The following is a 25808-nucleotide window of genomic DNA, read 5'->3' as shown; positions in this document are numbered from 1 at the left end:
GCCTTCCTCTCTTTCTCATGGGTTGGGGTTGACTTGAATTCAGTTTTGTTGAGTTTGACTTGATTGTATGGAATGTTACATGCTTTTAATAAATGCAATAAAATATATATATATATAAAAAACATGACTTATATGTGTGGAGTAGTTAAGATCAGATGTGTAGTCCTGCAGCTTCACATAAGAGACATAAGACAATGGTCAAAAAGTCTGATGTTTTATTTAACTTTCCCAATTAGTGTTTTTATGAGGTACAACCTACAGAAACATTGAATACTTTGAATATTTATTTGGACTGCATTACCTAGTGCAGTTGTTGAAAGGTATATGTTGCTTAATTAACTGATAATAAATTCTATTTACAAAAGGTGTGTCATTCATATTTCTTTGTGGAACAAACAGCATCTTCATCATACAGCAATCAAAGCTGTCAATCTGCAAATAATTTTCTGTCACTCATAAAAGCTGGTTGTACCAGCCCATCCCTGTGGTAGTGATGAGGAATGATAATCTCTGTTCTTTAACTGAGAATGATAACATGAGCATGACATGTTTTTCTTTAGCAGCCCATTTCTATTTTTGATACACAGTAACAGAGAAATATTTATATCCTCATACCAAAACTCTTAACAAGCTTTAAATGAACTTCAATAACGTTTGCTATTTTCAGGAGGTCAGTGACTGAATTACACCAAATGTTCCACTTTTTGTGAATAGGTATACACCATGGGTCTTTGGTCCTTGTACTTTTTGGTATTTCAAATTTCATTTTAAAAGCAAAAATGAAAAAAACGAAAATGAAAGGAATTTTCAGATTATAATTTTTGATTAAAGAATAAAATCAGGAAAAATAAGGTCATTTTTAATTCTATGGTAACAAATAGCAGTCATAAACTTAAAATTACACATACTTTTCTGGATTTATTTGTGATTTAAATAATGAAAGTGTAATAGCTCAAAAACAACAAAACAGATGCAATTTCGTTGTCTGAAACCGGAAGTACTTCTTCATTTGCATGATTTTTGATGACACGTGTGAACAGTCCCCCTCACACCACATTGATCGATGGCCTTGAAGTTACACTGGCATCAGCAGAGGATGGACCATTACGTTGTTTTTTGGAACAGTAAAAGAGTGACACTCCGGGGCGAGGACATGACTGCAGAAAAACTGAGTCACATCTTTCAGGTAAAAATACAAGCTTTGCAAACTTTGCTTCATTGATGTAGTAATTTTCGATGACAGGCCTTGTTTCACCATTTCTAAAATCACGTCTGAGTACTATTCCAACTTCATGATGATGGTCCAGTCTTCACACCAGTGACCAGTGTTTGCTGCAAGTGGCGCATTACCTGACCAGGTTGTTGACCTACAAAAACTTCTGGTTCAGACAAAATAAATAAAGGGCTTTTTTCTCATTCTCATTTCTTGCATTTTTGTTTTCTGATGTGCGAAAGAACAAAAGGAAAAAAGTAATTTTTTTTCATTTTTCCCTTTTAAGTTGAAAATCAAATAAGTGTCTCTTTTTCTTTTTAAATATTATTTTCTGAAACAAAATTTCAGATACCAAAAAGTACACGGACCCGTCTTTCCACCGTCAATATTTTAATGTTCAAAATATATATTTTATTTACAAGTCAAACTATCAGTTTTAGAATTTGCTTCATCCAGTCAAGGGTTGGAAGCATATTTTTAGAGTGTCCAACACAACACAGCACAACACACCAGATCAACTGTTATATTGCAGGGCAATATTCTGCTCATCATTGTGTTGCCAGTTTAGAGATGGCAGTTAACCTAAAACACATGTCTTTGTAATGTAGTAGGAGAAAAATGGCCCAAAGTAAGATCCACACAAACAAAAGGATACACAGAGACATAGTGACATACATAGTGACTGTACGAGGATTTGAACCCATAATACCAGAGCTGTGAGCCAGCAGTGTTAATCACCATGTCATTGTGCTTCCATAGTTTTTAAAATTGAAAACTTTATATTCGACCAAAATAATATTATGATTTTACACATTTAGCCAGAAGTTTGCTTAAATTTCAGAACTGTATGTTCACCTTGGAAAAATGTGGTCTTTTCCATCATTTTATCAACCATGTTAAAGATGGCACACAAATTAAACTTAAAATTTATATCAAAAAGTATCAATAAGAAAAAAGATAGAAATAAAGCTTTAAGTGCTGCATTTAATATCTTTCTGTGACATATTTCTCACAATTCTATTACAGTTTCAGGTGCTCATCTTATTTGGCTTTCATCTTTCTTGACAAGTTACGTCAAGTAATTAAATATCATAATTTCTTCATTTTAGTTTTAAGCACAGTGTTCTATTTTTAGAAGTCTGTTTGTGTTCAATTTTATTTTATTCATTTAATTCTTCATTAAAAAACATTATGCATATGAGCCCCATCAATCAGCCATCTCCACAAAGAAAGAAATTCAAGGGTATGGCAAAATAGGCCAAGTCCATTCTTGGGATGTTAAGCTGAACATAGTAACCCACATTCATAAAGTTTCTGGTCCCCTCTTAGTTTGCAGTCAAATCATCAAGAGTTGCTTTTATATTTATCATTGCATCTCAAAGTTATGCACTTAGCTGTTGACGTCCTTTCTTCAAAATTGCAGGCTATCATCTTTAGCATGTTTCCTTGTGAAACATCTTCAGTCTGAGCAACCATTACCACTGAACCTCTTGTCAAATGTGTTTCAACAATTAGCCCTTGGTCAAAATCATCAAGATCTGTCCTTCAAGCCACAGTAGCCAACATATTGAGCAACACTAGTGGGACCAACTCCCTGTCTACACTTGTTTTTAATGTAATATTCCTCATTTACTGAAGTGCATCATTTAAGACTATTTATTTTCTGTTGTTGACTTGTCAAAGGGCCTTATAAGGCCACTTCAAGAGAGCAAAGTGCCTTACAAGAAATTAGTTACTGATGATTGCTATAATGAACTTAAGTGTCATTTGTAGAGTGTTTCATCATTGTGTTAAATGTGATTTATAATTAGAGACTGATCAGTTTGCTGCTGTGATTAGTGTTGCTACCTCATAACTCCAAAAGCCTGTTCCAAATCTTGGACTTGGTGCTACAGTATCTGAGAAGTTCCATATTCTCACCAGGTCAGGATGCGCTATGTTTAACCCATTGCCTGAAACCATGAGTGCGATCTCTGTGGTGTGTGTGTGTGTGTGTGTGTGTGTGTGTGTGTGTGTGTGTGTGTGTGTGTGTTATGGACCAGTATAGACACCCTACACTTTTTTAAGCAAATAAGAAAAAGAAAAACCACAAAGGACGCATGCCTACAATCACACTTTATGATCATGGCAGCAGCTGCTAAAAATATCAAGAAGATCCCTCAAACGTCTCTCTACTGACTTATTAATATGGCAAGCTAAGTCTGTTTTAATATTACAATAAATATGCACCCTTCTTTGTGATAAAACCTGTGAGCCCTGTGTTCTCTATGAAGCCAGTATAGTGGTCTAGGATCTCCCATCTGCTAATTCTAATCAGTTTTTTAAGGTGAGTTTCTACTGTGTTTTTCAACCATCTCTTTTGGCTACTCTGGGCTCTCAGGCTTTAGCTGAGTTGACAGTAGGGTTCTTGTTTGGAGACAGGATCTGGGCATTCTGTTGCTGTTACCTGTGTGGTGGAGTTTTTTTCCTAGGATCAAACCTTCAATTATGTTCACCTCTGCTTTGGTCAGGAGGCTAAAATTAGTTCAGTGACCCACCCAGTTGTAACAGAAGCTGTGCTGATAGTCTGTCTTGAAAAACAGCAACAATAGGCTATCAAGTCTTTGCTACTGTAAAGTTGAGTAGTGCTTCAAATTATGTTTTAGAACATTAGCTTTTTTTCCTTCTTGAAGAAACAGTTCTTGTACACCCAAAACACCGCTTCCTGAAGGATATGCTATGCTAAATGTCCTCCTTGATGGTTAAGATATTACACAGGTAGCTGATTTTTGTTTTCTGAAGTAAACCTTTTTATGTAATCAGTCACTGTACTGCATCAACAACCAGGTTTGGTTAACAGCATGTTGCAGAAAGCTTCTCTTTGTTTCAACATTAATGAGAGCTAGAGTTCTAGCTTTGCCGCATGTACAACAACAACAGCAACAACAACAACAACATTTATTTATATAGCACATTTTCATACAAATAATGTAGCTCAAAGTGCTTTACATAATGAAGAAAAGAGAAATAAAAGACAAAGTAAGAATTAGAATAAGACAACACTAATTAACATAGAATAAGAGTAAGGTCCGATGGCCAGGGAGGACAGAAAAAAAAAAAAAAAAACTCCAGACGGCTGGAGAGAAAAAATAAAATCTGCAGGGGTTCCAGGCCATGAGACCATCCAGCCCCCTCTGGGCATTCTACCTAACATAAATGAACAGTCCACTTTGTATTTAGGGTTCTCATGGAAGGACTTGATGATGATGGGCATGTAGACTTCTGGCTTTTAATCCATCAATGTAGGAACATCACGGTGCTTTGATTAGGTGGTGGTGGCGCAGGTCGCCACCACAGAAAACCAGGAAAAGAAACAGAAGAGAGAGTAGGGGTTAGTACGGATTTTAGAGCCACCATGAATAGTTATTATAATGAATTGAATATACAGAGTATCAGGATTAAATGAAGGTGAAGTTATGAGAAGGCCATGTTAAAGTAATGTGTTTTCAGCAGTTTTTTAAAGTGCTCCACTGTATTAGCCTGGCGAATTCCTATTGGCAGGCTATTCCAGATTTTAGGTGCATAACAGCAGAAGGCCGCCTCACCACTTCTTTTAAGTTTAGCTCTTGGAATTCTAAGCAGACACTCATTTGAGGATCTAAGGTTACGATTTGGAATATAAGATGTCAGACATTCCGATATATAAGATGGGGCGAGATTATTTAAGGTTTTGTAAACCATAAACTGTATTTTAAAGTCAATCCTGAATGACACAGGTAACCAATGTAGTGACATCAAAACTGGAGAAATGTGCTCGGATTTTCTTTTCCTAGTTAGGATTCTAGCAAATGTATTTTGCACTAGTTGCAAACAATTAATGTCTTTTTTGGGTAGTCCTGAGACTATGTATTACAGTAATCTAGACGACTGAAAACAAAAGCGTGAACTAATTTCTCAGCATCTTTCAATGATATAAGAGGTCTAGCTTTTGCTATGTTTCTTAAGTGAAAAAATGCTGTCCTAGTTATGCGATTTAAAATTCAGGTTACATTCAACAGTTACCCCTAAGTTCTTTACCTCCGTCTTGACTTTTAATCCTAATGCAACAAGTTTATTTCTAATAATCTCATTGTCTCCATTATTGCCAATCACTAAAATTTCTGTTTTCTCTTTATTTAGCTTGAGAAAATTACTATTCATCCAATTAGAAACACAAGTAAGACATTGTGTTAGTGAAATAACAGTGCTGGGTCATTGGGTGCAATTAATAAATACAGCTGTGTCCCATCAGCATAGCTGTAGTAATTCACGTTGTGCCCCGAGATAATCTGACCTAACGGAAGCATGTAAATTGAGAAGAGCAGCGGACCCAGGATAGAGCCTTGTGGAACACCATATAGGATATCATGTGTCTTTGAAGTATAATTACCACAACTAACAAAGAATTTTCTACCTGCCAGGTAGGATTCAGACCAATTTAAGACACTGCTAGAGAGGCCCACACATTGACTAAGGCGATTTCTAAAACTGTTGTGATCAATGGTGTCAAATGCAGCACTCAGATCTAAGAGATGAGAACAGATAAATTGCCTCTGTCTGCATTTACCCGCAAGTCATTTACTACTTTAACGAGTGCAGTTTCTGTGCTGTGATTTGTTCTAAAACCTGACTGAAATTTATCAAGAATAGCATGTTTATTGAGATGGTCATTTAACTGCATAATGACTGCCTTCTCTAAAATTTTACTTAAGAAAGGCAGGTTAGAAATGGGTCTAAAATTTTCAAAAGCAGAGGGGTCAAGATTATTTTTCTTGAGTAGGTGTTTAACTACAGCAGTCTTAAGACAGTCTGGGAAGACCCCCGAATCTAATGACGAGTTTACTATGTCAAGAATATTATCGATTAGCACGCCTGATACTTCTTTGAAAAAACTTGTTGGTATTGGGTCAAGGACGCAAGTGGAGGGTCTCAGTTGAGAAATTATTTTATGTAAATCAGGTAAATCTAGGAAATGTAGTTACAGTCATATGAAAAAGTTTGGGAACCCCTGTCAGCTTGCATAATATTTTACTCTACTTTCAACAAAAAAGATAACAGTGGTATGTCTTTCATTTCCTAGGAACATCTGAGTACTGGGGTGTTTTTCGAACAAAGATTTTTAGTGAAGCAGTACTTAGTTGTATGAAATTAAATCAAATGTGAAAAACTGGTTGTGCACAAATTTAGGTCCCCTTGTAATTTTGCTGATTTGAATGCATGTAACTGCTCAATATGGATTACTTGCAACAACAAATTGGTTGAATTAGCTCGTTAAGCCTTGAACTTCTTAGACAGGTGTGTCCAATCATGAGAAAAGGTATTTAAGGTGGTCAGTTGCAAGTTATGCTTCCCTTTGACTCTCCTTTGAAAAGTAACAGCATAATAATAATTCTTTACATTTATATAGCGCTTTTCTCACTACTCAAAGCACTCTCCACACAGGGAGGACCCGGGAAGTGAACCCACAATCTCCTTACTGCAAAGCAGCAGCACTACCACTGCGCTCAAAAGATTTGAAAACAAAGATTGTTCAGTATCATGGTTTAGGGGAAGGCTACAAAAAGCTATCTCAGAGGTTTAAACTGTCAGTTTCAAGGAATGTAATCAGGAAATGGAAGCTACAGGCACAGTTGCTGTTAAACCCAGGTCTGGCAGGCCAAGAAAAATACAGGAGCGGCATGTGCGCAGGATTGTGAGAATGGTTACAGACAACCTACAGATCACCTCTAAAGACCTGCAAGAACATCTTGCTGCAGATGGTGCATCTGTACATCGTTCTACAATTCAGCGCAATTTGCACAAAGAACATTGTATGGCAGGGTGATGAAAAAGAAGCCCTTGAGTAAATGCTCATTTAGACAAGTCAGGTTCATTTTGGAACAAAGTGCTTTGGACTGATGAGACAAAAATTTATTTGGTCATTACAAAAAGCGCTTTGCATGGTGGAAGAAGAACACCACATTCCAAGAAAAACACCTGCTACCTACAGTCAAATTTGGTGGAGGTTCCATCATGCTGTTGGGCTGTGTGGCTAGTTCAGGGACTGGGGCCCTTGTTAAAGTTGAGGATCGGATGAATTCAACCCAATATCAACAAATTCTTCAGGATAATGTTCAAGCATCAGTCACAAAGCTGAAGTTACGCAGAGGTTGGATATTCCAACAAGTCAATGACCCAAAACATAGTTTGAAATCTGCAAAGGCATTCATGCAGAGGGAGAAGTGCAATGTTCTGGAATGGCCATCACAGTCCCCTGACTTGAATATCATCGAAAATCTATGGGATGATTGAAGCAGGCTGTCCATGCTCGGCAGCCATCAAATTTAGCTGAAATGGAGAGATTTTGTATGAAAGAATGGTCAAAAATACCTCCATCCAGAATCCAGACACTCATCAAAGGCTATAGGAGGCGTCTAGAGGCTGTTATATTTGCTAAAGGAGGCTGAACTAAGTATTGATGTAATATCTCTGTTGTGGTGCCCAAATGTATGCACCTGTCTAATTTTGTTATAATGCATATTGCATATTTTCTGTTAATCCAATAAACTTAATGTCACTGCTGAAATGCTACTGTTTCCATAAGGCATGTCATATATTAAAAGGAAGTTGCTACTTTGAAAGCTCTGCCAATGATAAACAAAAATCCAAAGAATTAAGAGGGGTTCCCAAAATTTTTCATATGACTGTATTTAACTGAATGTTGTGCACTAACCAACAATCAATAGGCATCCATTAAAACTAAGTAAAACATGCAGCATCTGCAGCTTTCATATTCTCCTTGTAATGTGTGATCGAAAAACAAGCACCTCAATAGCTTTTGTTCCTCTCATTCTAGGCTCAGCACCACACAGGATAAACGTGAGCTTCTGCAAAAAAGAGACTTGCCTAAGTGTGAATTTGAACTCTGTAACAGACTACCAGATAATGCTGTCACAACCTCCTGAGTCAATTATAAAAATACTTCAGTGATAGTTATGAGAGGCTCAGTTCATGCTCATATTAAGGTAGAAATGTGATTTCTTATAAATGGATGCCATGAAGTGTGAGCTGCACAGTAATAAAGACTAATCTTTCAGAATTATCTAATCTGTTTGTAAAATCAGAATGTTGGTCATTTGCACATTTTTCTGTCATAGAGAATTATAATCATTCCATCTTCAAACTGACAATCCACTTCAGTTTCACTTTAATTTTCACTTAGAAGACGAGAAGTAAAATTTCCACTATTTTAATGAGGTTTACAGACAATGAAGGACACCTACTGGGCAAATTACAGCATTCCATCCTCAGGAAAAACTGGCTTTTACATTTTTAAATTTCAAAACTTTAAATTTACTGTCAAGTGGGCATTTTTCTACTTCTTGATATATTTTTAAACAGGTGATTGCAGCTGTGTTTTCACACCTAGTCTGAAAAGACTGTTTTCAGTCCTGAGTAGCATTAAAAAATACAACATATATGATTTTAGGGTTAAACAGTAAAAGGTATAAATCATGAATAAAGGAGTGTCTTTCATTTGAAATGCCGTCAAGGATACCTGATGATCAAGCAGTCCCTCCATGTGATCACTAAGAGTTATTACAGTGCTCTAAATAAAGTAGAAAATGGGCTTGAGGAAAGACATTATAACCCTGCGGTCTCTTACAGCACCTGGTGTCTGGCCTGATTACTCTTCTGTGTGACTTTTTCCCATCTTCCCTACAGCATTCCACAAAATATTCAAGTTTCTTCCCACATCCCATGGACTTATGCTTTGGGTCATTTAGCTCAATGGGGTGATCTGTATGAGTAACTGAGGCTGCACCTGTGATAATGCCACAAGATAGGATGGTGTCATTCTTGATTTAGTGCCTGCCGTGCATATACTGTAATGCTACTATGGAAACCAGGGGTGCACCTACCGCCCTGACCCGATACAAACAGGCAGAGATGCCAGTTCAGTCCAACTCAAAGCCTTGAATTCAGGGAAAGTCTCTCTGACCCATACCAACAGTCACAAGCAAAGTAGAACTCTGTCCCTATCTTCCAGAGGTTTGCAGTCCCCTTCCTTCTTCAAACCTCACAAGCATTGCCTCACCACACATTGCTTCTTCCACCTCCTCCTGATTCTGACTCTCCTGGGAGAACTCCAGATGGTTTGTTAAGGAGACCTGGAATTACTCCCAGGGTGGTGGAAGCCCAAAGTAGGTTTCTGCAGCTCCTACAGCTCCTGCAGTTCCCACTGGTGGCCTCCCTGGAACCCAACAGGGCTGAGCCCACCAATACCAAATCCCATATAGCCCCGTGGGACTCCAAAGGGCCGTTACACCCCAGGGGATCTGCCAAACAGCAGTTTGGGGGAGAATGCCTTTCGTAAGTCTTCTCCCCCTGTCCCTGCATTTTGAAGGTGTCCCAGTCGGGTAACGGCATTGTCCGCCATCCATCACACTACCAAGTATGACCTGTAGGGAGCAGACCAGCACCCGAAACACCCAGATTCAACCAAACCCCAAAGTCACAGATTCAAAATACCTTTTACAAATGTTTATCACCTGATAAATTACAGTCACAATTTATTTTCTTTCCTTTTCCACTTCCACTCTCCTCCAAGCAAGCCTTGTTCACCTCCTCCTGACTCTGATTCCTTGTATGAGGCGGAACAGCTGACTTTCAACTCGAACCCTGAATTACTTCCATGGCAACAAGATTGTCACCTGGAAGCACTTCCAGCATAGGCAGGACTGTAATACAAGCACCTATTCCCAGCAGCTCACCTTAGCAGCATCTGAGAACCCCAACAGGACTCCCCAGCAAAAATGACTCCTATTGTGTTTTTGATATGGATGTGAGCAACACTTGAGCACCACAAGGAATAGTCCTGCTTCCTTTTCTCTTCATTCTGTACATCTCAGACTATTAATATAACACCAGGTCATGTCACTGTTGTGTTTCAGCCAGCACTTTCCCCCAGGCTGGCTTCTCAAATTAGCATTTTTAGTTTATTTTGTATACTTTTATGTCAGTTATTTGTATTTATATTTATTTTATTTATTATGTACATTTTTCTGCTTGTATGTTGGAAAAGGGGAAGGGCATTAGTTATGTCCCTTATGTCCCACATGCCCATCACCGCCAGGAACTGCTCTCTACCTTTTTTAAGGGAGGGCATCCAATAGTTCCTGGTGATTCATTGAACACGCTAGGGAGTGGACAGTTTTAGTGAGTTTCTGTGTCATTGCTATTGCTATTGCTTGTGCTTTCTGGATTTTCATTTCTTGTTCTTTGTTTTTCAGCTTTGTCTTTGGATTTCATTTTGTGGCTGTGATTCTTGAATTTTTGAACCTATGCTCTGTTTTTGACCTCACCTCTGGATTTCGGATTGGGACTGTGTTTATTGTTATTTTTTGAACCTCTGCTCAGTTTTCGACTACAATTTTTCAATTCTGGGATTTTGTTCACTGTGTATCGTCTTGCCTTTTCAGGCATCTCCTTTGTGCTCTTCAGAGCTTTAGTGATTGCACAGCCTTTTTTCATTAAAATAATCCTTTTATTTTATCAACATTTGTCTTGGCCCTTTGGGTTCCTAGTCATGGTATTTTGTTGGTGTTTCCCCCCTCTAGTGGGCAACCTCAGAATTTTTTTTTGCAGCTATGCTTTTTTGAACTCAAGCAAGATCAGAACAATCACTTGCAGAAATTCATAGATGATTCTGTACTTTTCAGGTATGGGAATCAGATAAAGAATTTTGTTTCATTGTGCAAAAAGAACTGTCTGCCTCTAAACATTAACAAAACCAGGTGGTCCATTCCGACAAGTACTTTGGTGTCCACATTAATGACAGGTTGGACTGGTTTCAGAACACAGAGGAACTATATCACAGTCAAATCAGAACTTTTGTTTCTTTTGAATTTTCTTGCTTTATAGTAATTCCGGTGTGTATATTTATGTATTTATTTATTTAAAGCTTCTGTAAAAACGCCATGCACACACTGGGTACATTTAGAACCAAAAATAAACCCTACACACACCTCTTTGGGATGTGAGGGAAAAACTGGAGAAATCATCCACACAGCCAGAGAATGTATAAAGACCACACAGCTAGGGACCTGAACCAGAATACTGGATCTGTGAGGCTGTAGCCCTGACCACTCTACTGACCACTCATTTTGCAATCGTAGCTAAAACATTAGTGAATACTCCCTGTGAAACAACACATGGTAAGGCTAGATGTTTTCATCAAAGATTTTTTTTCCTTATTAAGCAGGAAAATAAAAGAAAATACTGAGGTGAACCAGTCAAGAATTTTATGTTATTTAAATTGTCAGTCAGTCAGTCATTCTCCAACCCTCTATATCCTAACACAGGGTGAAGGGGGCGTGCTGGAGCCAATCCCAGCCAGCACAGGGTGCAAGGCAGGAACAAATCCCGGGCAGGGCACCAGCCCACCGCAGGTTATTTAAATTGCTTTTTTGCAAAGTGAAATCAAGGTTGTGAGGTTCTCTGTGGGGACTCGTTGAAGGTGTTAAGTTCAAAGTGAATAAAAAGCAAGAGGAGACACATAGGAGAAGATTACATATTCAAAGAGACAAACATATTACTTGAAATAAAAAATGGATGTTATGCTTACATGGTTTTTTGAGAGACCCACTTCCCTACTCTTAATTCCTTTCCTTTGATGTCAACATCACATTCTTTTCATTTGTTAACTAAACACTTTTTAAAATGTGTTTAGTTTGTATAATAACATTTGCTATTTCTAATTTATTTTATGAATCAATATTTGGTTCATTTGCATGCTGAACATAGTTCCTGAGTGTGTAGAATTTACACAGTCTCTCTCCAGTAGATAAAAGATATACAGGTTATATCAATTGGCAGCTGTTATGGTTATCCTAATGTGAGTGAGCATGAGAGTGTGTATGAGGGAGGGAGGCAAAGGTCTGGTGTCACATCAAGGCAGGTTCTTGTCTTGTACCTCATGCTGCTAGGATAGGACTATACTCCCTGCAACCTTACATTAGAAAAAATGGTTCCATAAAATGGATAGGCAAATGACATACTGATGCAGTGGGTGCAAGTCTGAACCCAAATTGTATGTTCTACTCCATTAGACTAGGAGGACTCAGACTTCTGAGAGGTATAAAATGCTTTAGAAAAATGTAATGAAGCAAGAACACAATATAAATAATGAATTCCAAAATGTTAATGTAAATTTTAAAAAGTATCTTAAGTAATCATCCACATAAAAGTAGAAAACTGGACAAGGATAAAAAATGTACACTCAGGAGTATTTATTTATGCTGCGAGAAGGAGGAACAGAAGATGTGACACTCTCACTGTTGATTTGGCAATTTTAATATTGCTTGCCATCAGTTTACTTGCAGACAGGCTTGGTTCAGGTCTCCTGTAAGTTGGTCCCTGATGTGTTGGCTCCTGTTGTGGTATCAGATCTGCCTGAAAATAAGGGTTCAAGCCATTATATTTTATGTAAGCAACATTACAAGTCAGAATGTCAGACACAGTATGATCGAGTATGAGTATGTGAATTAGAGTACCGTGTGCTCAACTAGCATCATTTCTAAGGGTAGCTCTTTTCCTTGCAAATGCTGATGCCAAGGTTGTAATGGAGTAAGCTTTTTTGAAACATGAAAATACATGATTAGAAGCATTTATGTAGGGTTAGGTGCCACAATAGCAAGTCCCATTAGAAAAGCTATATATAAATGTACGGTAAATTAGTAAAAAGTCATTCAGCCTGGTCTGACCTCTAGGGGACATTCTTGAGTCGGCCCCAACACAGAATGACCCAGAGACAGCACAAAACTCCAGTAATAAGTTATTTATGAAAAGATTTTTTCAGGGAGACAGAGAGACAGCAATTTATATAAGAAAGAAAAGCAACAAGCCACTAAACCACTTATTGGCCTGACTCCATAATATACTTTGCCACCTCTTACCTTCCCCCACTTTTCCCTTTTCCACCTCCTTGTCAGGAGAGCCCTTGCCTCTTACTTTACTCCCAGCTTCAAGCTCACCTAGCTGAGAGCAGGAGGTTACTTTTAAAAGGCAGCACACATCCACTTCAAAGGTCACGGCTAATTGGCCAGTCACAGGTCATTCCTGACCCTTTGAGAGGCATGCGACCATCTTCTTAAAGGTCGAGGTGCACATATATTTCTTTGGACCATTGCCGTTAAGTAACCCCATTGTCTTCCATTTATTATATTCTACTCTTTCTTTCAAAGGTACACGTTGCTGTGATGCACAAAATACTATTAAATGGATATTTGTTGTAACAATTCTTCATATAAGATAGTAGTGTGGTCCGTGGTGGAGCGTGGTTTTAAATAAATAATAAGATTCCCCAAAAATAGGGGTGGGGGTGCAGGTGCATGTGTGAGCATGCATGCACCACTCTGAGATTGATTGGGGTGCTTGGCTGATCATGCATTCACGTGCAAATGTGAGTGAATAAGTCAAGTGCCTTATTCACACCATGAAATAGATGGAGTATAGCACCTAAACTCAATCAGTACTATACAGGGAGCATGCATGTCAGAAAGGGGAGTTCAAAAAAAGAAAGAATTAAGGATTCAAAAAAATGAGATAAGAAAAAGAGAGATAGAAAATAATAAATGAACAGAAGTTAAGAAAGGAGAAAGAGGCAGGAGGGTGAGGAGCCCGCGTTGTGAGGAAAGGAGTCGGGAGAATACCCCGGGAAGCGAGCGTCAGGTCTTTACTTGAGTGTGAAGGCTGGAGAAGGAGTGCTCCTTAATGCAACGCAGACAAATAGGAGTGACCCTGTTGTACACCATTGGACTGACTGTGAGGTTTGATTCGGAATCCCATGGATGCCAACAGTTTGGCAGTAGGAACCCAAACCTTCGATTAATTGGATGACTGCACCTGTTGGCAGGTGTCTCCTCATGCAAGAAGGTCCCGATGAGATAAGATGAGGAGACATAAGATCTAAGAGGTTGGGGCTCGTGTCTGTTTTTAGAAGAAGAACCCTTTCTGGGATTTTTATCCTCATTTTAGTTGTATTATTTATTTTAATCTCCACGTTTCACTTTGATCTTATGCATTTATTTATTTATTGAAGATTTTTTTTTGCACTGGACTTTTTGGACAGTGTTTGGTTTTAAATAAAAGCACTTCAATCACTTTGCACCAAGTCCTTGCTAACAGTTGCCCTGCTCATCCTTGGGTACATTATCAGCAGTTCCAGGTTCAGGAGGCTCCCAGAAGCAACCAGGGAGCTTAAATCTAACCTGCACCGTCACAAGTAGATGTGGATTAACCATGCAATGAATGGCACTTCTCCCACCTTGGTTCCTGCCTTGTATTTAATGCTGAAGAAACAGACTGAGACTTGTTTCAGCCTTGTGCCCAAAACGATGGTCTGAAGATAGGTGAATGGGTGACTTAAATCATATATCTAGTTCTTCCAAGGAAGTCTCCATTTTGCACTTTATGTGAATTTGTTTTAACAATAAAAACAGTGTTAGATGATGATTTAGTTAGTAAAACCGGTTTAAACTGCATGGAGGCTTGTACTTTGTTTCCACTGTAGGGCGGGAGTCTAAAATATGTTCCCACCCTCAGAAATATTGAACAACAAACACAGAAATGAGACTGGTTAAACTTGACAGATTCATAGTAGAGAAATCTCAGAGGCATTGCTAAGTTACTGAACAACTTTTTCTAGTCCTTTGTATATTCATTAGTGAAACAAAGTTAAAAAAATGGCAGACACTTTTTTTGTCATTGCTATAGATTTTGGGACAGCATATAGTGGCTACTGCTACAGTGTGAAGGAAGACGCAAGTCACATCAGAAATCCTTTCTGGGGCACGGACTATAGATTGAGGTTCTCCAAAACTCCAACTTGTGTTCTTTTTAATGAAAACAAAGAGTTTGAGAAATTTGGTTTTGATGCTGTGATGGCTTACAAGAATATGTCTTCCAAAGAAGCTTTACACCATTACTTTTTTGAGAACTTCAAGATGGAACTATACAATAAGGTAATCACACCAAGACTTGTACCTTATAAAATACTCCACTATAGTTTTCAATCTTACATCTCATTTCTTTCTCTACTCCCTAGTGGTTGTTCTCACAGGAAAAGCAGCTTGGGGATACTAGTTGGAATTGTTTCTAACCTTATTGACAACCTTAGCTTGAATCCCCTAGAGTCAGAAAAAATACTGAAAATACCACAGGTCACAAAACAGTGACATTTGCTTATGTTAATTTTTGCCAGAAAAATTTTAAATTGGCCATCATCTAAGATGCAAGATAAACACTCCAGTAGGGGACAGGAAAGCAGTATCTTCTTGAGAGTTAAATAAACACCAATAAGCAGAATGAATAAAGTGCAGCAGCTTGAAATCTGCGGTGTCTGTTTTTAATCCCATATTCAGAAAAACAAAAACCTTTGAGTATATAAGGGATGAAAACCTGATTTGTGCTTTTTGTAGCCTTAACAAAAACAAAAAGTAAAACAAGCAACAGGTTTACTGGCTCTGAGTTAGAATTTCTTATTCATTTCTGTAGGGCAATATCTAATCCAACCAATCAGCTCTGCTGGCTCTGGGCTGCTCTGTTATGATTTGGGCCAATTTGCTAATCTTCTTTAACTCTGATACATTTTTTCCTGTTTGCTTATTGTTGTTCTTTGGAAGGATCTAATCACATTGAATATTATTATTTGAGTGCTTTGGTTATCATTTTATTTTAAGTATTTCACATTGCGATTTTGTACATTTGGCATTTTGTGACCGTGTTAAAAGGATGTTATGCACTGTTGCTATGCTCTGCCTCCTAGAAGGCACTATGCATCACGTCATTAATAATTAGCTTTACATTCCTGTGCAGAATACAGTGCCATTCTAACATTTGAAAATCACAACTCGAACAACTTTAGTCTGTGAACGACTTTTTATTTTTAATTTACAGCCATTTTTGTTTGTAATAGTCTTGTGCCTAAATTTTTGCAACAGCTTCCTTTCAGGTTATACTATGGTTTTGAATTAAGATTTTAGCAACAACATCACCTTCAGGTTATAGCATAGTTTGGATACTTAGAGATTTTAATGGCAATTCCCCTTCACATCATAGTATGGTATGCGTAAGCCCTTTGGTTGTCGACTTCTCATCATTCTTGTTTTAGCATCAATCACAGTTTTACACTTCAGATTTAGCTATGGCTTCTCTAGTTCATCAGATTCATCCCTTGAACATTTTCAGTCTTTGCTCTCTTACTATATTATATCTTCTATTTTACACTAGTATTTCATTTGGCTATGGTCAGTGTTACTACTGGTAGCATGAGGCGATACTTGGACCTTAGAGAGGTTGCACAGGTTGTCCAACTTCTCCAGGATGGCACATCAATACGTGCCATTGCCAGAAGGTTTGTTGTTTCTCCCAGCACAGTCTCAAGGGCATGGAGGTGATTCCAGGGGACAGGCAGTTACTCTAGGAGAGCTGGACAGAGCTGTAGTAGGTTCTTAACCCATCAGCAGGACCGGTATCTGCTCCTTTGGGCAAGGAGGAACAGGATGAGCACTGCTAGAGCCCAACAAAATGACCTTCAGCAGGCCAATGGTGTGAATGTCTCTGACAAAACAATCAGAAACAGACTTCATGAGGGCCCAACGTCCTCTAGTGAGCCCTGTGCTCACTGCCTAGCACCCTGGAGCTCAATTGGCATTTGCCATAGAATACCAGAATTGGCAGGTCCAAGGTCCACCACTGGCGCCCTGTGCTTTTCACACATGAAAGAACATGTGACAGATGTGGAAGGGTCTGGAGAAGCCGTGGAGAACGTAATGCTGCATGTAACATCGTTCAGCATGACCGGTTTGGTGGTAGGTCAGTGATGGTCTGGGGAGATATATCCATGGAGGGACACACAGACCTCTACAGGCTAGACAACGATACCTTGACTGCCATTAGGCATCGGGATGAAATCCTTGGACCCACTGTCGGACCCTATGCTGGTGCAGTGGGTCCTGGGTTCCTCCTGGTGCATGACAATGCCCTGCCTCATATGGTGAGAGTATGCAGTCAGTTCCTGGAGGATGAAGGAATTGATACCATTGACTGACCCCCACACTCGCCTGACGTAAATTCAATAGAGCACCTCTGGGACATTATGTTTTGGTCCATCCGACGCTGCCAGATTGCCAAATATTAATCATATTTGTCATTCACTCCCATAAATATACACACAAATTTATTATAATAAGTTACATCTCGTAAAAAATTACAGTTCACTATAGAAAGTCTTAACTATGAATTTTGTCTGGGAGATGTCACACATCTTTGTTTCAGCAGCCAGCCTCAGACATGTGACTTGCTTGTGCAGTGATCATTCTATCTTGCTTTTCTCACAACTTTTTGCATCTTGTTTAGTGCAGTAAATTTAGAATAAATAGTAATCATAAGCCCAAAAGGTAATTGTGAGTGTCCTGCAACCCTAAACCCATTGAATTGCAAGGGATAACTGTGTTTCTTTTAGATTTTATTCATTCAGTAATTAAATATTCATAGTACTAAAATGAATGCACCTGCTTTTCAGAATATTGAGCTCATTCTAAATGTATACTATATTTACTATTGAAATTTAATTTTATAATTAAATCATCTATACATGTACATTGAAGAAAAAAATGCCAATCTTTGGCATTCGCTTTACTTCATTTTGCACAAATGTTGACTTGTCAATTGAACCCATTAAACCCATCTGTGTTATTACGGTATGACTGCTTATCCACACACAGAAAGCTTAATCTCACATACCACTTCTTAACACTTCACACCACTTCTGACAATTACCTGTACCCTCTTAGTGTTTCATTTTGTCATATTTTGTTCAATTTTGTATTCTTGCATGATAGGAACTCACACCAGACTTAATGATCTCCACTAAGGATGGGAAGTTACTGCCAGCTCTTACAGTGTTCTCAGAAAGCCTACGCTATCTTAAGAACCATGCCTTGAATTTGATTGAGAAAAATACTTTGTGTAGGTTCACTGAGGAGGACATAACTTGGGTGTTGACTGTGCCTGCTATCTGGGGGCCTGAGGCAAAACAATTCATGAGACTGACAGCCAAACAGGTAAGGTACACTGAATTTTAAATATGTTTTGGTTGACCTATCATGCACTGAAGTTTAATTTTGCATGTTTTTAATAATTTTCACTTTAGCACTAATTATAGTTGCTGATTTTAACCACAGAAAATCTTTAGTCCATTCAGGATATCTATCTATCCAAGCCTTTATCTGACTCCAGTTTTCTAGTTGAGGGTCATGGTAAACTGGCGTCTACCCCAGCAGCACTGGATGTAAGACAAGATCTAGCTATAGAGGAAATGAAGTCTAATGAGTGAGAGCACTCTCACTTAAAATGGGCCAATTTAGAGTCATATATTTACTTAACATTCAGTTACTTGGGCTGTTCAAAAAATTAGAGCATTTGCAGGAAAAGCGAAAACATACAGTATGCAGAACTTGGACTTAAAAACTGGAGTCAAGAACTTTGAGGGAGCAGAATTACCCACTGTTACACTGTATTGCCTTAAATTCTGGCAATACGATTTTCAATTAAATTCAATGAAACTGTAATCATGGACATCGGTTACTTATACTGATGTGTTTTAAAGCAAGTCAGAGTTGGTACTGTTGGCAACATGGAAAACCTAACTGACTGTGTAATGATTTTGAGTTTGACTGTGCTTGTTAGACACATACTGTAATTAGTAGATAAGGCAAGCGGCTGGTGTACAAAAATAACAAAATTGACATGCCCAGCACATCACTGCTTACAACCACCAAGTCTGATTTTTTATTAGTATATAAAGCAGTACTATCTGTTCAATAAATTTGCACAACGTTTGCCCATTCCTGAAGCTTTTAGTGTAGTTTTAAAATGTTGCTTCAATGTGTAACCCTGACTAAGTCACTTAATTTGCTTATACTGTAATTGCAAAATGATTTTTTCTAAATATTTGAATATATCTTGATTTTGTAATTTGGGTTGAGTGAAGCTGACAGCTAAATGTAAATTAATGTAAAATAATATTAATATATTCACTTTTTAATTGCATCTCTAAATGGGTTTCAGCAGCAAGATTTTTTTTCCCTCTTTCCAAAACAGCACAGCATCAGAGGACAGGTCAGGGAACAAAGGAAATTGTTTCCACTGCGTAATATGTGTTCAAGTAACCTTCATTTTTTTTACACCTCTCCAATAACCACTTGATCTTCAAAAAAAACACCAAAAAAAAGCAGATACATAAACAGCACAGCTAGGTTTTATATAAACTATGCTAAACTCTGAATCTCGGCATAACTTCAGACCTGTTTTCAGTTAAGTGAAAAATTAACAACAAATATAACCCCACTTGAGCATCACAATGCTTTCACACAACTTTGACTGCAAAATACACAGCTGAAATCACTTCCACATGAGTGAAGGAGAGGAGGAAGAAATGGCACATTGTGGGCTAAGGAAGCCATGAGTAAAGACCACAGGGCTGAAAGATGTTTCGCTCGCTATTTTCACAGACATGGCATACCTGACAATCTATACAAATATTAAAATAAATTATTGTCTTTTTTTATTTGTGCTGTATGAAGGTCCTTACACACATCCAAGATTGTAACATACCATTGGAAAACCTTTGCAAAGTGTCATCATTTTGGCAAGAGTCTGTGCTAACTGTTAATACACCATTTTGTATTAAGCCTAAATGCCACTTGATGTTTACAAATGTTTACAAATCCATAGAAATATTAATATGGATGCACCGGCTACAACTCAAGTGTCATACAGCTTATAACCAAAACACATTTGTCCAGATATGGTAAAGTGACAGTAGTGGTCATTGTTGGATTGGACATATCCTTTCATACAAATTACAGACTGCATATTCACTAAATAATAATTTCAATAGAGCATGCTTGTATTTGTGTTATTTTCAAAAAATATATTTGTCATAATTTAAAGGGACCAAAGAATAACTGCCATTTATACTTTAAGAATCTATGGGCCAGAACCTTTCGTTGACAAGTGTTTATTATATCAGACTCTACTACTGCTTTGTTTTTGCTCCAATACAGTTGGTAACTTCCATAGGACTGTAGCCAAACTCACACACTCAACTGCAACACAAAACATGGAAATATATAAAGCTTGTAACTGTCCTTTTTATTTTGGATATGAGAAAGAGGTCAATTCAGAAACAAGCTTGCTTTCCCCAAATGTATATGGTGGACCTTGCTGCAAGTTTAGATGAGGTTCTTCTCTTCCTTCTTTCCTTACTCAACTTCCTCTTCATCTTTTTCCACTTTTATGTGGGGTTCATGTGCTTGATCAGCCTTCTCCAAACAGCTCAGTCTTGTACTTTCTTACCAGTCAAGCCCTTTTCCTTCAGATCTTCTTTTACTTTAAGGTTCTTCTCTGCCTTGCATTCAACAGTTGTTCAGCGACTTAGCTTTGGTAGACCTAGGCCAAGAAGAAGGTTTCTGATATGTAGATATAATAGTTGATCAAATTAAATAACAGTAATTTACATTTTATTTTGTGTTGCAGGCTGGGCTTGTTAAAATGCTGAATTCAGAAAGTCTGATACTTGCTCTTGAACCAGAAGCAGCATCGTTGTGGTGCAAACAGTTGCCCAGTTCTGGGTTTGTAGCAGAAGGAGGAGCTCATGAAATACTTGAAACTCAAAAAGGAACAAAGTATATTGTTGTCGACTGTGGAGGTGCAAACATAAAATATATAGCAATAAATAACATTATAAATATCTTTTCGGCTTTTCAATGTTTACTGAATATAAATGTTCATAAGGAAAGACGTCTTGCCATTTTTATCTTTACATAAGATCATAATAATTTATAGAAGTGATGTAAAACAATTCAGTCCATTAAGTCATCTTAACTAATAGTCACGTTGTTCCATAATCTAATGAAGATTAAACTTGTCATGTTATCTTTGTTATGGTATGATTTGGCATTTATGTGTGACTTGGCATTTTGTTCAAAGTTTCTATGACCTTTTAGGTAAGGAAGTGCCTTTTGGCTTCCATCCCTTTAAATTGCCATCATTGTCCTTGAATACATAATTCGATATTATGCTGAAAGAACTTTGATGGATCAGCTTTATCCATGCTTTTGAAAATATTCAAGTCATTTGTCAGGTTTCTAAATATCTTGTCCTGTTCAAGACTAAAGAGGGGAGCCCTTTGGCCAATTAATGCAGGACATTCCCTTTAGTTCAGGGATACACCAGATTGTTCTTCTCTGTACAGCATCAACAGCTGTTATGTCTTTTGTACTGTGGTGACCAGAACAACTGCAGGACTCCAAATGTGCAATAAAGAACCTAAGTGTAATGTCCATTAATTCATATTGAACTTAACTTTTTATTTGTTCTGTTAAACACTTGTATGCAAATATAAATCAGTTACAAAGTTTTCTTCCTATAGTTGGTGTTGCCAATATTAAATTTAAATAAAATTTTTGCTGCCCTGTTACTAAATATAAAGTAATGTTTTACTGTCTAAAGTTGGACATGAGAAAAAATAAGTCCAACAATATATCAATGTGAATATAGACACATTTACCTGAATAACTGAGGCAGTTCATTACATTTGTTTAGTAATGTTTTTTTTTTTGTCTAAATGGTGTTTATTCATCTCCTGTAGGTGGCACCATTGACATCACAGTGCATGAGGTCATGGAAAATGGGTTCTTGAAGGAGCTTCAGAAAGCTTCAGGTGGAGGATGGGGAGGTTCCTTTGTGGATAATAATTTCAGAACATTTCTGCGTGAAGTGTTTGGAGAAGATGTGTGGGACTTATTTGAGAAGAATCATCCTTCACATGTACTGAGTATGATGTACAACTTTTCTATTCAGAAATGCACTGAGCAGGATGGAGACATTTTCTTTTCATGTGTATTAAGTTTAGTAAAATTAGCAGAACAGAAGCAGGAAATATCACATTTTTTTAAAGATATTAATGGAGTCTCTTGGTGTGATGGAAATATTAAAATTGCCTACAGTAAGCTTGAAAGCTTTTTTGAGAATAGCATAACTCACATTATCAATGCAATCAAGGAGATTATGGAAGAGCAAAAGAATCAGATTGACACCATTTTGCTCGTTGGAGGCTATGCGTCCAGCAAAATTTTGCGAGATGCTGTCCGAAGTACATTCAGGGATCAGTGCAAAGTCCTCTGCCCTGTTGACTCCCATTTGGCCATTGCCAAGGGAGCTATTCTTTTTGGTACCAATCCTAAAATAATCACATCAAGAGTTAGCAGCTTAACGTATGGGCTGAGAATTTTGGTCCCATTTGATCCTTCAATACATGATAAAGAAAAGATAACAGTTGACAAGGCAGGTGACACTATCTTCTGTAATGACATTTTCATGAAATTAGTGGAAAAGGGACAATCAGTAAATATAAATGATGCATGTGACTATATCTTAAATCCATTAAACGATGACCAACAAAAAATGCATTTTGCTTTTTTCAGTACAGAGCAAAAAGATCCTATGTATACAGATGAGCCGGGAATGAAGCAAATTGGATCATTTGTTGTACCAATTACAGTTACTAAATTAGGCCGACAACGTAACGTTCGGTTGGATGTTAAATTTGGCACTACAGAAATAACAGCAACAGCAACTGATCTGTCCTCTAATGAGACTCAGAATATCATGTTGGAATTTCTTACTGAATCAAAAGAAACAAATTAAAACATATTGATCCTTCATTAAGTTTACAAAAATTTTGGTCGTATTAATAGTAGAACTTTTAAAGTCTGCATTTTATCACAGAAGGAAATTCATGATAATTTGTAGATAATATGCAGTTTAATGCAATGAAAGTATAAATGGATAAAAAATTAAAGTAAAACTATGGTGTACAGTAGTGTAGTAGCAAATGCTGTAACTTCTTGTGGCTGTTTCCCAGATTTTTTAAATTTTCCATCCACATCCCAAAGACATGCACATTAGGGTTTATTCCTAACCATAGACCTACCATTTTTGAGGAAATGTGAGTATGTACTAGGCCAGACTGGTTCCCTGTCCCCTGACTCAAACACAATATTGCCAAGATTGGTTCTGGGACTTATGACTGCAAACTGTATTTAAGCAGTTTTACAAAAAAATAATGGATAAAGAAATGAACTGATCAATATATAAATGAATTGAAAAGTAAATAAATACTAATGAATAAATAAGTAAATAAATGTATATATGAAACAGATGTAGGTAGAAGATAGTAGAACAAGTGTATTCAAAAAGAGGTTCTAAGACCAGTATGGTTCTTAATGGTTAAGGTAATAAATATGCTAATGAAGTTCTTTTGTAATGAGAAAATAGTTTACTAAATCAATGGTTTCCCAAAAACCCAAATATCACTTACAATAGGGTTCGCAAAACTAACTAAAAGATAGCTTTATAGAGAATAAAAATACAAGTCCCATTTGAGGTGAATGCATCATTGCTAGTTTTTTATGCCTACTATCAACCTACCAGCTCATTTGGAGTTTATATTGCGTAAGAAAAAGCTCTCTGAATTTATAACAGCATTACAATATCACAATGGTTCATGATTTTCATTGTGTCTGCTTAGGAATTCCCTCAGGGTGACACCACTCTTCCTCTCTCAGCAACAGTAGCAGTCATAAGAAACATTGGATTTTTGGATTCTTTAGCAGCCTGATATGCTATAAAGAACTCTGTCAGCCGATTGGCTGATCAGGTTGCAAACCAGAAAGGGGCCTCTTGAGCAACAGTAGGCTGTATTTCAGCTTCACGACACATGCCCTTCTGGTTATACTTATTAAAAATAGCAGTTCAGAATGTTAGATGGCCAAAGCCTCAAGTACAACATGGATCTAAGAAATTTAGTCTGATCTTTCTCTTAAAGTGCTGCTCTCTTTTCCTTAGCCGAGTTTCTAGGACATCACAAGGGAGTTGCTTTGATATCTTCCAACTGTAAAACGAGTAGATATTCAAGTTTATGATCTTATCTGTTCAGGCTTTGTTAATTTATTCTCATTAACTGCATATTTTGTATGTCAAATTGGGTTATGCTAGATCTTTGTAACCCAAACATTTTTACTATAGTGTTGATAGATTTATTAATTCACACTAGAAATTGTTTGTGTATATTCTAAGTGGTGCTTGTGTTCTCAACATATATTTTTAATAAACCTCAATTATCTAGAAATTAATTTTTGTCTACATATTCTCATAATTATGAACTTCTTTTACTCAGGTATGGAAACACATTGACAATACTAGATATCTAATAAATTTGTTCTCAAGTAAGGTCCTGTGATGAGACATATGAGGAGTTTGTGGCATTGTGGAAATTTTAGTCTTTAAAAATAATGTGCCTCTGGCACTGTGGGTGTGCTCAGTTTTGGAGATAGGTGGTTGCAGGGTATTTGGTGTGGAGGCAAGCTGATCAACTGTTAACATGTGGGCGAGATCAGCTCAGCTGGTTCCACATTGGCACTCAGTGGATCATATTTAGGATACCACACCAACAGGAGTATAAAGGGAAGACTGAGGTGATTGAATGTGGGAGAAATATAGGAACAGAAAGAAAATGATGTTAAAAGAAAAGGAGGATAAAGAAGGAGAGGTAGGATCGGCCAGTGCTGCTATGGACAAGAGGCATGCAGTTAGAAACAAAATCCCATGTTGGGCAAGGTCCTCACAGGGTAGGGCTGCTTCTACTGAGCTTCCAGGGAGTAGGGCTCACAGGCCCCTGTGGATGCCGAGGGTTAATGGTGCGAACATAAGCAAAATAAAGGGTTGACTGCAGTTGCCAGAAGACGTCTCCTCTCACTGACCTTGTACATGGTATTTATAATAATTTCATATTTCAATATTAAGTGTACTTATGTTCTGTTAATGAACTCTGGAAGATCCTCCAACCACAATACTCCTTCTCTAGCAAGTCAAATAATTTGTAGAGGATCTGTGCAAAACTTTTTTAAAACCTGGCAGGATCTAATTAATAACATTTTAGAATAAGCATTTGAATTGAGGAAACGGATTCTCTTCCCCTTTTCATTCTATTTATTTGTTTACTTATTTTTTCTACTAGTAAAGTTTCACTATGTTGGCCTAGCTCTCTTTCTCATGGGTGGGGGGTTGAGTTGACTTGAACCTAGTCTTGTAAAATTTGACTTGCTTGTAAGGAATGTTGTTTGATTTTAATAAATTCAATAAAATGTTATAAAAAATAAAAATTTGTAGATCTGATAGACAGGATATAACCAAACAAAGTGGGAAAATGTTAAAATTTGAACCAAAATAAAAAGAGTAGAAGCCTAACCATGTCATGAGGCATTGTGATTAAAAGGTTTCCAAATCAAAGAGAAGAATAAAGCATTGTCATTTGCTTACTGTATATTACTTTATTAAAAAAAAATGTCCATTTTACTCAAGTAGAGGCAAAATTAGACTGGAGTCACGTTGAAAAATGGGAAATTTACAGGTCTATCCCTCTAAAACAAATCATATGAACAACAACTTGACAGAAAGGTGTTTTTACTCC

General features: G+C 37.4%; 1 protein-coding gene across 2 annotated transcripts; it reads left to right on the top strand.

The window, feature by feature from the left end:
- The first annotated feature begins 1116 nt into the window (after nt 1–1116).
- Nucleotides 1117–24467, top strand: LOC114663625 (heat shock 70 kDa protein 12A-like). Of its 2 annotated transcripts, none has more exons than XM_051935836.1 (4): nt 1117–1186; nt 18115–18336; nt 20813–20984; nt 21927–24467. In XM_051935836.1, the coding sequence occupies exons 1-4, from the start codon at nt 1154–1156 to the stop codon at nt 22982–22984; spliced, it is 1485 nt and encodes a 494-aa protein (XP_051791796.1). In that variant the 5' UTR covers nt 1117–1153; the 3' UTR covers nt 22985–24467. The 2 variants fall into 2 exon arrangements, with proteins under 2 accessions (XP_051791796.1, XP_028673323.2); XM_028817490.2 differs by lacking the exon at nt 1117–1186 and adding an exon at nt 14844–15234.
- Nucleotides 24468–25808: the final 1341 nt, after the last annotated feature.

The sequence above is a fragment of the Erpetoichthys calabaricus genome, chromosome 13 (assembly GCF_900747795.2).
Source record: "Erpetoichthys calabaricus chromosome 13, fErpCal1.3, whole genome shotgun sequence".
In the NCBI taxonomy this organism is placed as follows: domain Eukaryota; kingdom Metazoa; phylum Chordata; class Cladistia; order Polypteriformes; family Polypteridae; genus Erpetoichthys; species Erpetoichthys calabaricus.
The sequence above is the reverse complement of the archived record's forward strand: the minus strand, read 5'-3'. Positions and strand labels throughout refer to the sequence as shown.